Here is a 12,778-nt window from a genome sequence, read left to right as displayed (position 1 = left end):
AATCCGCGTCCTCGGGCTTAGCGGCACAACAGCGCCTCTGCGATTGAGCCACCACGGCGGGTACGCGAAACACTGATATCTTTGGAGGAAGGGAGGGACGGGGAGCGAAAGAAGCTACACCTGGGAAATGTCTCGAAGCTGAGGGACGAGGTTCCAATTGAGGCGGTTAACACGACGAAGGTGCATGTGCACTGCGAAGGACGGCGTGGTGCGAGGCTACGGATATCACGTACAGGTCTGCGAATTTCGCCTCCATCAAAAATAAAACCTTGGCGACCCCGGGCTTTCGGTCTTCGAAGCGGTACGATTGCAGTGCACGCCTTCCTTTAATCTGACGTCACACACGCGAAGTGGAGGCAGAGGATGTGCAGAAGTCTCGACTGCAGCTTGCAAGAGAAACAAGAATCCATTCGGAGGCGGCCAGACTCGCTCTCCGGGAAGGTTTCGCTGTTTCTCCGTGCCCAGTGCACCCCGAGGGGAGAGTCGGATGAGCACATCTCTGGCAGAGCGAATCCGGGAAAGCTTCCCAAGAGAAGGCTGTGCGTGCGCGCGTGCGCAAGTGGGAGGGAGAGGAGGAAAGGCGGAGCAGGAGGGGTGGCGGAAGGTTGGGGCTTTGTTCTATACACAAAATCCCCCCGCAGGTCACTTGCAACGGGCTCTCCCCGCCGATGGGAAATTATATGAAATATCAAAATCTCTTAACACAGGGGTTTTATTAAACGTTTCCCGTCTTAAATGGTTATATCGCTTGAAATTTAACGAAATTTGCTGCCAAGACAGCGATGCTTCCAGAGTGACACGGTCGGAGAAATTGCGATAAGCGGCTCCGTGACGTGGCCGATCAGCCGAGCGTCGACGTCAGAGGAGGCTTCCCCGGCGGCGCCCTTGGAAACGCCACCACCTGGGCGCGAAAGAAGCGAGGACCGGTCGAACGGAGACTGCGAGAAAGTGCCGTTCCAGGGCTGAGTAAACGTACGTGCGCGCCCCGGGGAGGCACGAAATAAGGGCGGCACCAGACGAACGGGCAGTGTGCCAGGGCGGTCGCCGCGCCGGTCTCTGACATGGTAGCGGGCATTTGCAGCAGTTCGTTAAAGCCCCGAAAGGCCGGGTGTCCTTGGCAGAGCACGCACCGTGGTACAGTAAGAGTACTGGGGCCATGTGCGCGCGCCTTGGAATTCGGGGGCAGCAAGCATGGCTTCTGCCATGGAGGGGAAAAAAAAGAGAAAAAAAAAAAAAAAACTCTTCCTGCTTTCAGCCCAGCTGTTTCAGCCGAGCTCTCGGAACTGTGCTCACGTGAAGAACGGGGGAGAATGACGAAGGGCCTGGGGCCCACTTCGAATTCGTATGGGTCGTTTCAAGCGATAAACACCCACCTTCGCTCGCCACTGGTACTAGGAACTCCAGTACCTTTGCGACAACTCCCCAACGCCAACCAAAGTGCAGAGTTTCAGCACCGATTCGGGAGGCTCGTGGGAGACTCCTAACTTCGGGCGGCCCCTCAAGCCGTGCCAAACAACGTGTCGCTAATTTTCTCCGGTAATCGGCTCCCGATGCGGGAAGACGCACGCACGCTAGCGCAACTCCACGGCCAGTCTTCGGTTAGTCTTTGCTCGGGAATAAGTATGAAAAGAAAGCAAAAACTTAAAACTGGTCACGCCCCTTCGATGCTCCTCGAACTCGGGGAGTTGCCTCTGCACCCACGAAAAGACCACCCAGGCTTCGGAAAGAGCGAAATTAAGATGGGGACACCGAAAAATTCATTGGGGCGGGCCACGCAGTCCGCGATTGCCCTGTCAGATCTAACGCGCGCCAGCTGAACACGACTCGCGGGGAGTTAATCGATAAAGGCTGACAGCCTGTAAAAGGCGCAGCCTCAAACAGAGCGTCGGCAGGATTTTGTCTTGAGGGGGGCATTGAGGGAGGAGAGTATGATGGCGGGGCTGGTGCAAGTGCCCCTTTTGCAGCCCCCTGCCGACCCTCACTTACGCGCTGCCTCCACAGGGGCACAGGCGAGGTAGGGACCCGCATGACGCAGAGTGCACCGACAGTGCACGCCGTTGCACACAATCCACTGGCGCGATTCAAAATGCTTGCTGGTGAGCCGCGCACACGAGCGGGTACAGAGAGGGGCGAAAATCGCACGACGAAAGGAATGACAAGCGGATAGAACGCAGAGAAGCAGCTGCGCACACGGCGTTGATTAGAAAGTGCGCTGATGGCGGGCGACGCCTCGCTGAAGGGTTCACCGCGGGGCATCGCGCAAGGTGACCTGGCAGTTGCCAAGGGGGCCACTTCCCACGCATTCCAAACACGCGGCCGAAGCACCTGCTACTACCCCCTCTTTGGTCGCCTCTCGGAGGAGAAGACGTCACGCACACGTGCGTAGCGACGTCGCGAACAGTCAGCTGCAGAAGGAGCAGCTGCCGACGCCGCCGAGCTCGTGCAGCGCCGGGCCGACCGGTGGAAAAAGCCGCGCGGCAACGAGCCCAGTTGACAGAAACAATCCCGGCGACGACGAGCTACCGGATACCGCCATCACGGGCAACAACGAAGCAGCTCCGAGGCGGGTAGCATAGCCGCTTGCTTTCCGGGACGCGGAACTACGAATGTGCAGCGTTGCAGCCACGCACACCGTCGCCGCTGCTGCGGGGGAGGAGCAATGGAAATTCGAGAAGCGCGCGGGTCCAGCCAAAATACGGCGCCTAGCAACTCGCGTCGAAACCGGAACCTCCGCGTGAACATGCGCCGGAATTCTGCGAAGCGCGGCCTCGGCGCCAGATGCGCTCATTACGCCGCGGTCGCCAATGCTGCAGCTTTCTTTCGGAGGAGGGCACAACAGCGCTACGAAAGAGCCGGCCGCTTGGCGCGCGTCCAGAGCCGCGCGGTTTGTGCACTGCTGCGGCGCCGGTTTCTTTGCGAAGACTTGTCAGGAGATGGGCCGGGTACCCGCCGCCTTTCGCCGGAAGCCGCGGGACAATCGGCCGGCCGGCACTATCGCGCGGCGCGCCTCGTTCGAGCTGCTGCCGCCGCCGCTGCGATAGCGAACCTCAGTGCAGTCCCGAGCAGCCTTGGCCCTGACAATTTTAGTCGTAGGCCAAACACTGGGCCCTCCTCTGGGCTGCAACAGCTGATCGCGGAGTGGCCGATCCGAACGAATTATCAGGAAGGGCGAAAATACAGGGCACACGATACTAAGGGACCCGCAGAAAACAGCAGCGCGGAAGGCGCAAAAGTGCTACGAGTACACTGCACCCGCGCAAATTACGCGGCACACAGGTGCGGACGGACGCTGAACTCCGAACTTTATTGGAGTGGCACCATACAATACGATCCAGCTTATGCAGGACAAAACAAACTTAGAGACTCTGAGGTATGCAACCCCGGGACGTTGGCTAATAGCTGCAACAAAAACGCGCGGGCAGACACGCGCAATCGAGATACGCATGTGAAATGGCGCACGCATTAGCTCACGCTTGTATGTCTACCACCTGCTGGCTTTTAATGATACCGCAATTCTGTCCTGCCACGGCGGCCAAAAGAACAGGCTGAATGAGATTTTTAGTCAGTGCGCATGCGTCCCTGCTGCAGTTGGGAGCAGTCTTCCGTCCCATCTGCTTATTATTGCCTCCCGTCTAATATCCGCTGTTACAATGAAAAAAAAGAGGGGGCATCAGGGTACGCGAACATACCTTACAAGCGGCAATTTCCGTTTGACCGAGTTGTGGCAACATCGAATGATATTTTTTTCCCCTGGTGCTAACGCGAGAGCTGGAGAAGACTTTTCTCGTAGTTTCTTTTAGGTAAAAAAAAATCTTTATACAGCACGAGCCCGCGGAATTTCATACATGCCGTACTTTGACATGACGAGACACGAAAATTGTCGATTTAAAAGGTTGAGCTCCGAGAGGAAAGGTCGAGCAAAACATCTTGACGTAGATTTCTATTTCCTCTTCTGAGTCTACGCAAAACCAACGCACAGCGTAACGAATGGACGTCGCTTCGTGCTAGCGATCAAGCCCGCCCGATTTGGAAAAAAAAAAGAAAGAAAAAACGAGCTTTCTAGTTAGTATAATGCGGAAACTATGGAAGGCGCCCATCGGACATGGGACGGAGAGAAGGAGATGCGGAACCTGACTGGATCATCACGTGAGCCGAGAAAACATTACTCAAGGGAGCGAGAAAACCAGACAAACCAACTTTCAGAGCAGCGCGGAGGCAAAAAAATCGACATATGCCGAGTGTTCGACACTTTTCTTCGACGGAGCACAATTTTTCGCTATGCTTTGGTCGCGGTAGTACAAATCGGAAAATTCTCTTGCGCAACGGACGTAGGATTCGTATTTCGTCACGAGTTCAGTTGACGCTCGAGTTGATCTAACGCATCTGGTTTCTTAACGAACGTTAGAACAGAAAGATCTGAAAACAAAAACAGCAATATGCTATCCGTAGTTACTGATTAATAACGAGCAGTGCCAGATTTCACATTCTCGAGCCCTGTCATGAAAAAAATGAAATACTAATCACTTCGCTGCGCTTGTCATCCCAAAGATAAGCGCAAGAAGTGTCAGTGAATTTCTAGCGAAGGCGAAATGCTGCTACGCTGTCAATACACTCATGTGCAGTTTTAGTTACCGAGAAAAAACTGCGCATGTGTGCTTAGCGGCTTCCACTGAAAAACGCAAAATACTTGTAACTAAACGACAAATGTCCACATTTCACGTACAGAGAGAGTCCAGATCGATCGGAAGCGCTTGGAAACAGCCTCAATATGCGGTATACCTATCTTTATGATAAAGCCCCAAACTAGATAGCACGAACGGTCGAAGGGACAAGTTATGGAGAGTCAACTTAAATATGCTGCTCGATCGCGCTTGTAAAAATGAAGGTTTTGAACTGCAGTTGCGCACTGCGCTGCACTTCATGATTTCGCTACGTTTTTCGACCACGTTTAGCGCCCCCGAGCGCATTTAGATGACTACTAAAGCAGCGAGAGCAGATAAGCACAGCGCATTCACGTAACTAGCCCAGGGGCTGAAAACATGCACGCAGCGTGACCACGAACTAAAATCTGCCGGCACAGGCAACCAGCGTTGCGGCACGGGCCTGCATCCTGGGAGACCCCCCCCCGATTTCCAGCTATGGCCGTGGGGCTCCACCACTGCTCTCTTCTGGACTTCCTCCGGGAAACTGGTGCGAACATGTATCTTTAGGACTCTCTAAGCCATGCCACAGGGCATACTATGGCAATTAAAAAAAAAAGTTTCCAAGGTCACACTCTGTTCTTTGCGTCCGTATGATGCTGCTTGCAGCTGATGCAACGACACAACAAAATCACCTCGCACCGACCACCCATCAAACTATGACCGTCTGTTGCGCGCATACCTCCGGCTGTGGCAATGATCACGCTGAGCATGGACCTAAACACCACTGCTTCTAATCTACTATGCACCCAGGGCGTCCAGATTTTAGCAGCGCATAAAGCGCAAATCGTGCCGCTCGCACGGTGAAGAGGCATTAGCGCACGGAAGGTCGGCACGCCCCCATAGCACCCGGCCGCGCGCTTCCGCATCTCGAAGCGAACACATCATGACGGGCTTCCCCATGCTAGCGATTCAGACAGCAAGCTAGACTTGGCGCTCGCAGCCTTCTAGACAACAATACAAGTTTACCGGACAGAATGGCTATTGAGGCTACTCACTGAAATAACGCACAAATTCAGCTTTCCTTCACTTTAGCCGCAATGCTAACGGGCCCGATCGAGCCCGAGAAGAGCAGACGAATTTTGAGGCATCTCTCTCATATGTCACTGGAGGATCACCGACTTGCTCGTGCGTAGGGGTCACTCGCTAGTAGATCGCGCCGGAAAAACGTTGTGCAGAACAGTTCGCTTACCTGACATGGTAGGTGAGCTGGTCTTGAAACCGCACGCAGCGGCCGCAGGCAGTGATGCGCGCTGCTGCGTCCGAAGCAACGCGGCAACGGCGCGGCCCGATTTTTTCAGTGCTGACGACGCCATTCTTTCGGGGAAATGAAAAAAAAAAATTAGCTTTCCTTCCAAGCTATGGTACCGCTAACACGGAAAATAAAGCGCGCAATGGGACAAGGTGCCCGAGTAGCTCACGACTGCTGCATTAAGCGGCGGCCAACGTATCGCAGAGAAGGGGCAAGGGCCTAAAATGCTACAGCGGAGGCAGCCGCAGTGGCGACACCGGATCCAGCGGAGGAGAGTCACAAATGCGCGAGCCGCGATCGGCCGAACTATTTAAGCACGCGGAGGAATACAGGCGCTCTTCGCCGGCAGAGGGTGCTGCGGCTCCGGCAGCTCCGGCGGCTCCGGCGCTCTGACGCTGCTATTAGCGGCGGCGGGAGCGACAAGCGCGAGTTGGCGCGAGTTCTCGCGCTTCGAAAAACGAACCTTTTGTGAGTGTCTGGGCTGCACTTGCGCAGTCATTGAGTTGTCGACTTTAGGATGCGCTATACACCACGTAATAGACCAGCCATCTCGCCATCTCCTTTGAACCATTGCAGTGGCTTACGCAAGGGGGAAGGGGGAAGGTGGCGGGGCCGATGGGCTCGCCCCTCGCGAAATTTCCGTGCCCCCTCCCCCCCCCCCCCGAAAACCACACTGCTGGGGGAGAGAACAAATGAATTGTCTCTGTTATTTAATAACAAATGATAACCATTTTTCAATATCGAGTGATGCACCCACTAAACATGCGAATCAGTGATTTTGCAATGGCACTTAGAGAAAAAATATAACAGGGTCAAAAGGTTAAGTAAAATTACGCCCAATGCGTTACAATTTTTTGTTCGAAATTATTATTTTATTTGTTCGCATTTTCACTTTTTTCTCCTTACCATATCCTCCCTGGAATGTTTTTTTTTTTTTTTTTGAGTGGGGGGGAGGGGGTTCAGGCCACTCCGAAAATTTTATCCCTTGCACACCGCTGAACTATTCAAACAATTAATGCGCACAAATGCCCGATGGACGAGTTTGGCGAAAACCTCATAATTTGGCCCAAAACAAATCGGAAACATCTCTAACTGGGTGACCACATAAGGCAAATATTTTTTAATCATCATACTACAACGCGCATGCTTGGATCTTGTACTAAAAAAAAAAGAGGTCTGCTCGTTCTTGCTTGCGCGCGCGTGTATGTGCATACATATATGTTCATATATTTGTGTATGCGCTCCTTTGTCCCCTTTCCACGTTGCAGGAGAAAGAGGAGAGACGACTAAAATTTCGGGATGTTCGCACATGGTTAACGAAGGATAATGCGCGCCGGAGTGAACACGGCGATATATCCGCGTACTATAGTGTTTTCTTCAAGGCGGCAGGAATGCGTTGATCTCATTTACACCAGAGTTACTGAAGTACCGATGGCACAACCATGGGCATAAAAGGGTAAACTTTTCTTGCCGCATGGATGCACCGTGCATACGCGGCTCTCAAATGATTCGAACAGTTTCGCACTTCACTCGCATGGCAATGCTGCCCACACTTTCAGGTGATTCTGTTTTGTGCGTGCGCTGTGGCATGGGCGAAACACTTTTCGACTCAGGCAGCCGATACAGTGCACGGGCGTCCACGTACGCGGGATTTGAGCTGCTTAGGCGGCAAGCCTCTTGTATGCACGTGGCTGTTAGAGCTCGAAGGTCTGGTGCGGTGTTACATCACTGTGGGTATTTTGCCTGAAGATATATACGAAACATGCTTCGAAAGCAAAAATCATCCACGAACGTTGGCATATGAACATGGACCAAATAATAACTGGTATGTTAAACATCCATCATGCTTAGCCTGTTCTGATATATCGTGTATACTTCCAGGTATCTAATAGGCGCGTTAATTGAAGGCGACATGTTCTGTATGCAGCAAGGTTTTCGTGCAATTAGTCAACGAAAGGTGCTACCCGTAGAGGTGCTGCCCATGAAATTAAGCATGATTGCGTTCAACGCTGAGGAACCTGGTAGCACCATACCTTAAGTATGCTGCTAAGAGAACGTCGAAATCATGAAAGTAAAGCAATTTATCCCGAAAAGCTGGACATCGTGTACACAAATGAACCTAATTATAGAATAACGAAAACGTTTCGATCCCTCGCCCATTTGAGGCCACAGCGCTCGTTAAAACAGAGAAAGTCATCATCGCATGATTACGCTAGCGGGCAACGCTCGTGCAATGGGGCTAGGCGGAGAGGGGAGCGCCTCGTTAATTGGGACCGCCAGTGTGGGACTCTGTATCCGCCGTAAACAGAGATAGAAAAAGGATTCATACAAAGGGCGCATGCGCAAATGATGCGAACTCTATCCTAAAGAAAATCTAGACCGGCCGCATTTTGAAAGACTGGTACGTGAGGAAGGCAGATCCACGCGCATTTTACCCTGAGCATTCGCTACCGTTCAGTCCAAACGTTTGGGTAACATGTCTGTGGACCGCAAAAACATCCGTGCGCCGAAATGACCTAAATTTATTGAGCGGCGTTGGAATATCAGTTCGGCGTGGCATTCCGGACAACTTTTTGAAGCGAAAGCTTTCCCAGTGGGACCGATGACGTTCTGTCAAAAAACTGATGCCTTTGCCCATAGACCTGTTGGTCGACCGAACAGCTTTGATAGGATCTCTGGACACGCGGCGCGTGCGTGAAACCGGCTTCACATTGTGTCAAAACGGCTTCTTGAAAATCGCGAAGAAGGAACGGTTCCAGATAAGACAATGCACGCATCGATCATGTAGGAGTGCAATAGCTTTATCTCATCAACCACGTATCGGTATACATTCGTAGATGCATTTACTTAGTGCAAGCAAAATCGTCGGATGGGTTCGTTCTCCGTTTGAAATTTGGATCTGTGAAGCTTTGACGATCGACTGGACGCACTTGCAGCGAAGGTTGGACACACTTTCAACTTTCCTTAGGAAGGGATGGTAAATTTTTGATGCAAACTGTGACTGGGTCCACCTGACGTGAAAGTGACATAGTCGATCGAGTCACTAAAAGTGAAAGTGACAATGCGGCAGGAAATAGAGCAGGCTCAATTGCTTCTTCCACATTGCAGGTTCTCAACAGGACTTGGCTGCCGTTCCGACGATACAGGAATAGGTGTTGTAAACTATAAACCTAACCACAAGTGGAACAGGAGGGTACTTAATCGCAGCAGCCCGAAGGGATCCGCTCGAGTTGGCGCAAGTAGTCAAGGCCATCGAATCGCACGCTTTAAATGTCTTGATGTTTCCACGCAGATGAAGTTAACTCGCGAAAAAGCGCACGTATTGTGTCCTTGAAACTTTCAACCTAAGATTCCCCGCTTTGGGCTTCGCCACGCAAAGAATGAGTAGCGTGGTATACGGTATGCTCGCTCCCGATTGGCGCTACCTGGATGGTATGGAATTGAGAGACCACATGGTGACCTTCTTCGGCGGTATACTCTTAGTGCATTGCTTTCGAAAGTCCTCCTTACGTCCGTGGCGAAGAACTCATTGCAGACTGCAGGGCTGGTCTGTATTTGCAGAATACAGACGATTTCTGAGAAGTATTCGCGCTCATATATTGAAACCCGCAGTGCATGAATGCAAGCTTTGAAGCAGTGGACGTTCTCAGACGGGCAATCCTAAGCCAATGCCATATACAGCGGAGTTGGGCGTTTTTTACTGCCACGTGCGTCTGCTGATTGTTAGTTTATGTACAGAAAAAGAGGACCTTGGGACTTTGATAATCCGCATCTATTCCGTATGCCTGGCATTGCAATGCAAACTGTAGGTTCGTGCATGCCAGGCACCATGATGAGATAATGGACGAGAATGACTTGTCGCATGTGTTGCAGTGATGGGAAACGGGCATTGTACTTTGCGACCCCTTTAGAGGTGTATACAGATGAGCGACGTTATTTTGTGCAGAAACGGGATTGCAAGGTGGTTGATTTGATTTCACGGATTAACGCACCTAAGCTACACCTGGGCTATGAGGCGCGCCGCAGTGGAGGGCTCCGGGTCAATTTCGACAACCTGGTGATCTTTGAGGTGCGCCAAAATCTCGACACACGTGCGTTTCCGCTTTTCGCCTCCATCAGAAGAGCAGCCACCGTGGTCGGGAATCGAACCCGCGACCTTGGGCTCAGCAGCACAACGCCTTAGCTGCTGAGCAACCGCGGCGGGTGATTGCAAGGTGGTAAGCCCCACCAGGTCCAGATGCCTAATGCGCGGTTTACCGGTTCCCGCAGCAACACGGCATTTGGTGGGGTGATCTTCAGCAGGCGCAATAGTTGCCGCTTTAGATTTACACCACTGAACGATCCAAAGGTCCGTTTGGGCTTGTACACATTAGATCGCCCCAATGTTGGCGCAGCAAGGGTTCACCTATGTCATACCCCTTCCCCGTATTTATGAACCCTTTCGAGTATTCACGTATTTATTATCTATGGCAGATAATACCTCAGGATACCTGAAAGTGCATTGTTAAGCTGCATCATGAACTGAATGGCTGATCCCCATCGTTTTCCACCCAGACAACAAGTGTAAGCCTCTTCTTCTGGAAGGAGACTGGCAGGAATGATGGGTCTTTGACGATTTTTAAGCCCATAAATTTATGCACATTCATGAAAGAAGTTGAATAATAATGGATGGATATGACATAGGAGTCCACTGGCTTGCAGTAAAGGCCACTACGGCACAGATCTATGTGGAGACACTCTTTTTGCTAGAAAGAGTTTGCCACTCTCACTAACTTCTTTTTTGTTGCCATGGATGCGATTGTAGACCGGTAATCGCTGGCATCCGATGGTGCATTTCGTCTGCACAAATTGAAATATGGACTCTCTTAGTCAGACGGTTGAGACTGATGAAAGAAAGGTAAACTAGCATGGGCGAAGCACTCAGTGAACGTGTATGCCCAAGCTAATGTGTACAGTGTTCGGAAAACATTGCTTCAGACCAACAGAATTTGAAATGCTCTGTGTGTTTCGGCGCGTATCACTAGGGGCCTACTTGTGCTGGTGTCACTGAAGCAACGTTTGTTTCTATGGGAGCAAAGAGGGACAAGTGGCGATGCAAACAGTGTCCTGGCCAACCGGCTTCGCAATCAGAACCCAGTACCGTATCTGAGCAACTAGCTGACATTACTGAAAAGCTTGGCATCCTCGTGTTTATCAAGGAACGTGTCGAGTCACTCTCATCCCTGGAGATCAAAATTGAGGAGCTTCTTACGCTGAAACCTCAAATTGAAGTACTGAAATCTGTTGTTAATGAAGTCCAGCTGTCTCTAGACAACCTCTCGACCAAATACGACACTATCTTGACTGAAAATGATGCTCAAGACGCTACTGTAACTGCTTTGTCAACACAGGTGCAAGAGCTTGAGATTTGTGTCTCCTCACAAGCCTCAATTATTGAACAACTTCAGAGTGACTTGAATGACTCTGAACAGTACAGCCGACTAGCAAACCTAGAAATGCACTGCCTTCCCGTGACACCCGATGAGAATCTGCCTGCTATACTCTCAGATTTTGCTGATAAGCTTAGCATCCCTTTTTCTTCCGGTAACGTTGTTGCTGTTCATAGGTTAGCCCCTCTTCGAAATGAGCCGGCACCTGTTTTGGTTAGGTTCACTTCGGTCAAAGTTCGGAACATCTAGTTGGATAAGCGTTCAAAACTCAGAGGATGTGCTCAGGACGGTGACCTTCCAGTTGTGTTCTTCTCGGAAAACTTGACGAAGAAAAACAGGGAGCTGTACTGGGCTGCGCGTACGGAGGCGAAGAACAAATCGTATAAGTTTGTTTGGGTGAAAAACGGCCACACGTTCCTTAAGAAGAGGGAGGGTGATCATACCATTCGCGTCTAGCCCGCAACTGACTTTACACAGCTGGCTTAACTGAGATAGGTAATACTGCGTACCAGATTCTTTCATGGCATCAGACTCCCTCTTATTTAAAGATTTCTCAGCTTTTTATAATACATTCCTGTCAACCACTGTAGGTTTTTTTACATATATTCATATTAACATTCGAAGTGTACGTAAGCACTGGGATGAATTTTCCTGCATTGTTCACAATTTAAAAGATGCAGTTGATGTTTTTGTATTAACCAAAATAAACGTCGCGGAGAACATAACCCACCCATTTTCGTTAGCAGGCTACGCTAGTCTTTTTCGAACCCGTAGCAATAAGGCAGGGGGCGGACTTGCAGTGTTCGTGAAGAATAACTGGGCTTCTGATCAGCTCGATTTTTCGCTGGTGACCGCTGTTTCCCTCATGATTCATGTTCACTATACAACGTCAGATATCAGATTGCTTGCAATCTATCGGCTCCCTAACCTAAACCCTCGACGCTTTATCGAAGTAATAAATGACAATCCCATTCCCTCTGGTTACTTTTGCATGGTGGGGGACGTAAACATCACCACAATAAAAAATAAGCAACCTTTGGTTGTTGGTTATTTAAACACTCTTGCAGATAAAGGAATTGAAGCCGCGATAAATAGTCCAACCCGTGTCGAGCTTCGAGGCGACAAGATAGTATCATCATGCATTGATCATGTGAATGTCCACTTCGAACACAAGAAATTGGTTTCTTTTATTATTGAACAAAAAATTGATTTGATTGTGGGGGTTTTAACGCGCCGACGCAACGCAGGCGATGAGGCGCGCCGTAGTGGAGGGCTCCGGATTAATTTTGACCACCTGAGGATCTTTAACGTGCGCCGAAATCTCGTGCACACGGGCGTTTTTGCTTTTCGCCTCCATCAGAAAAGCGGCCGCCGCGGCCGGGAATCGAACCCACGAC

General features: G+C 50.9%; 1 protein-coding gene across 1 annotated transcript in view; it reads right to left on the bottom strand.

Moving 5' to 3' along the window:
* The window catches only part of LOC144150545 (glutamine synthetase-like), a 31,718-nt gene extending 25,463 nt beyond the window's left edge, over nt 1–6,255 (bottom strand). The window contains exon 1 of the mRNA XM_077682161.1: nt 5,893–6,255. Within this exon, the coding sequence (XP_077538287.1) occupies nt 5,893–6,016 (124 nt within the window). The 5' untranslated portion in view covers nt 6,017–6,255. The remainder of the gene's footprint in view (nt 1–5,892) is intronic.
* Nucleotides 6,256–12,778: the final 6,523 nt, after the last annotated feature.

Source organism: Haemaphysalis longicornis, unplaced genomic scaffold (assembly GCF_048455015.1).
Source record: "Haemaphysalis longicornis isolate Haplotype H1 unplaced genomic scaffold, Haemaphysalis longicornis Haplotype H1 scaffold_1, whole genome shotgun sequence".
In the NCBI taxonomy this organism is placed as follows: domain Eukaryota; kingdom Metazoa; phylum Arthropoda; class Arachnida; order Ixodida; family Ixodidae; genus Haemaphysalis; species Haemaphysalis longicornis.
This window is presented reverse-complemented; position numbering and strand designations above follow the sequence as displayed.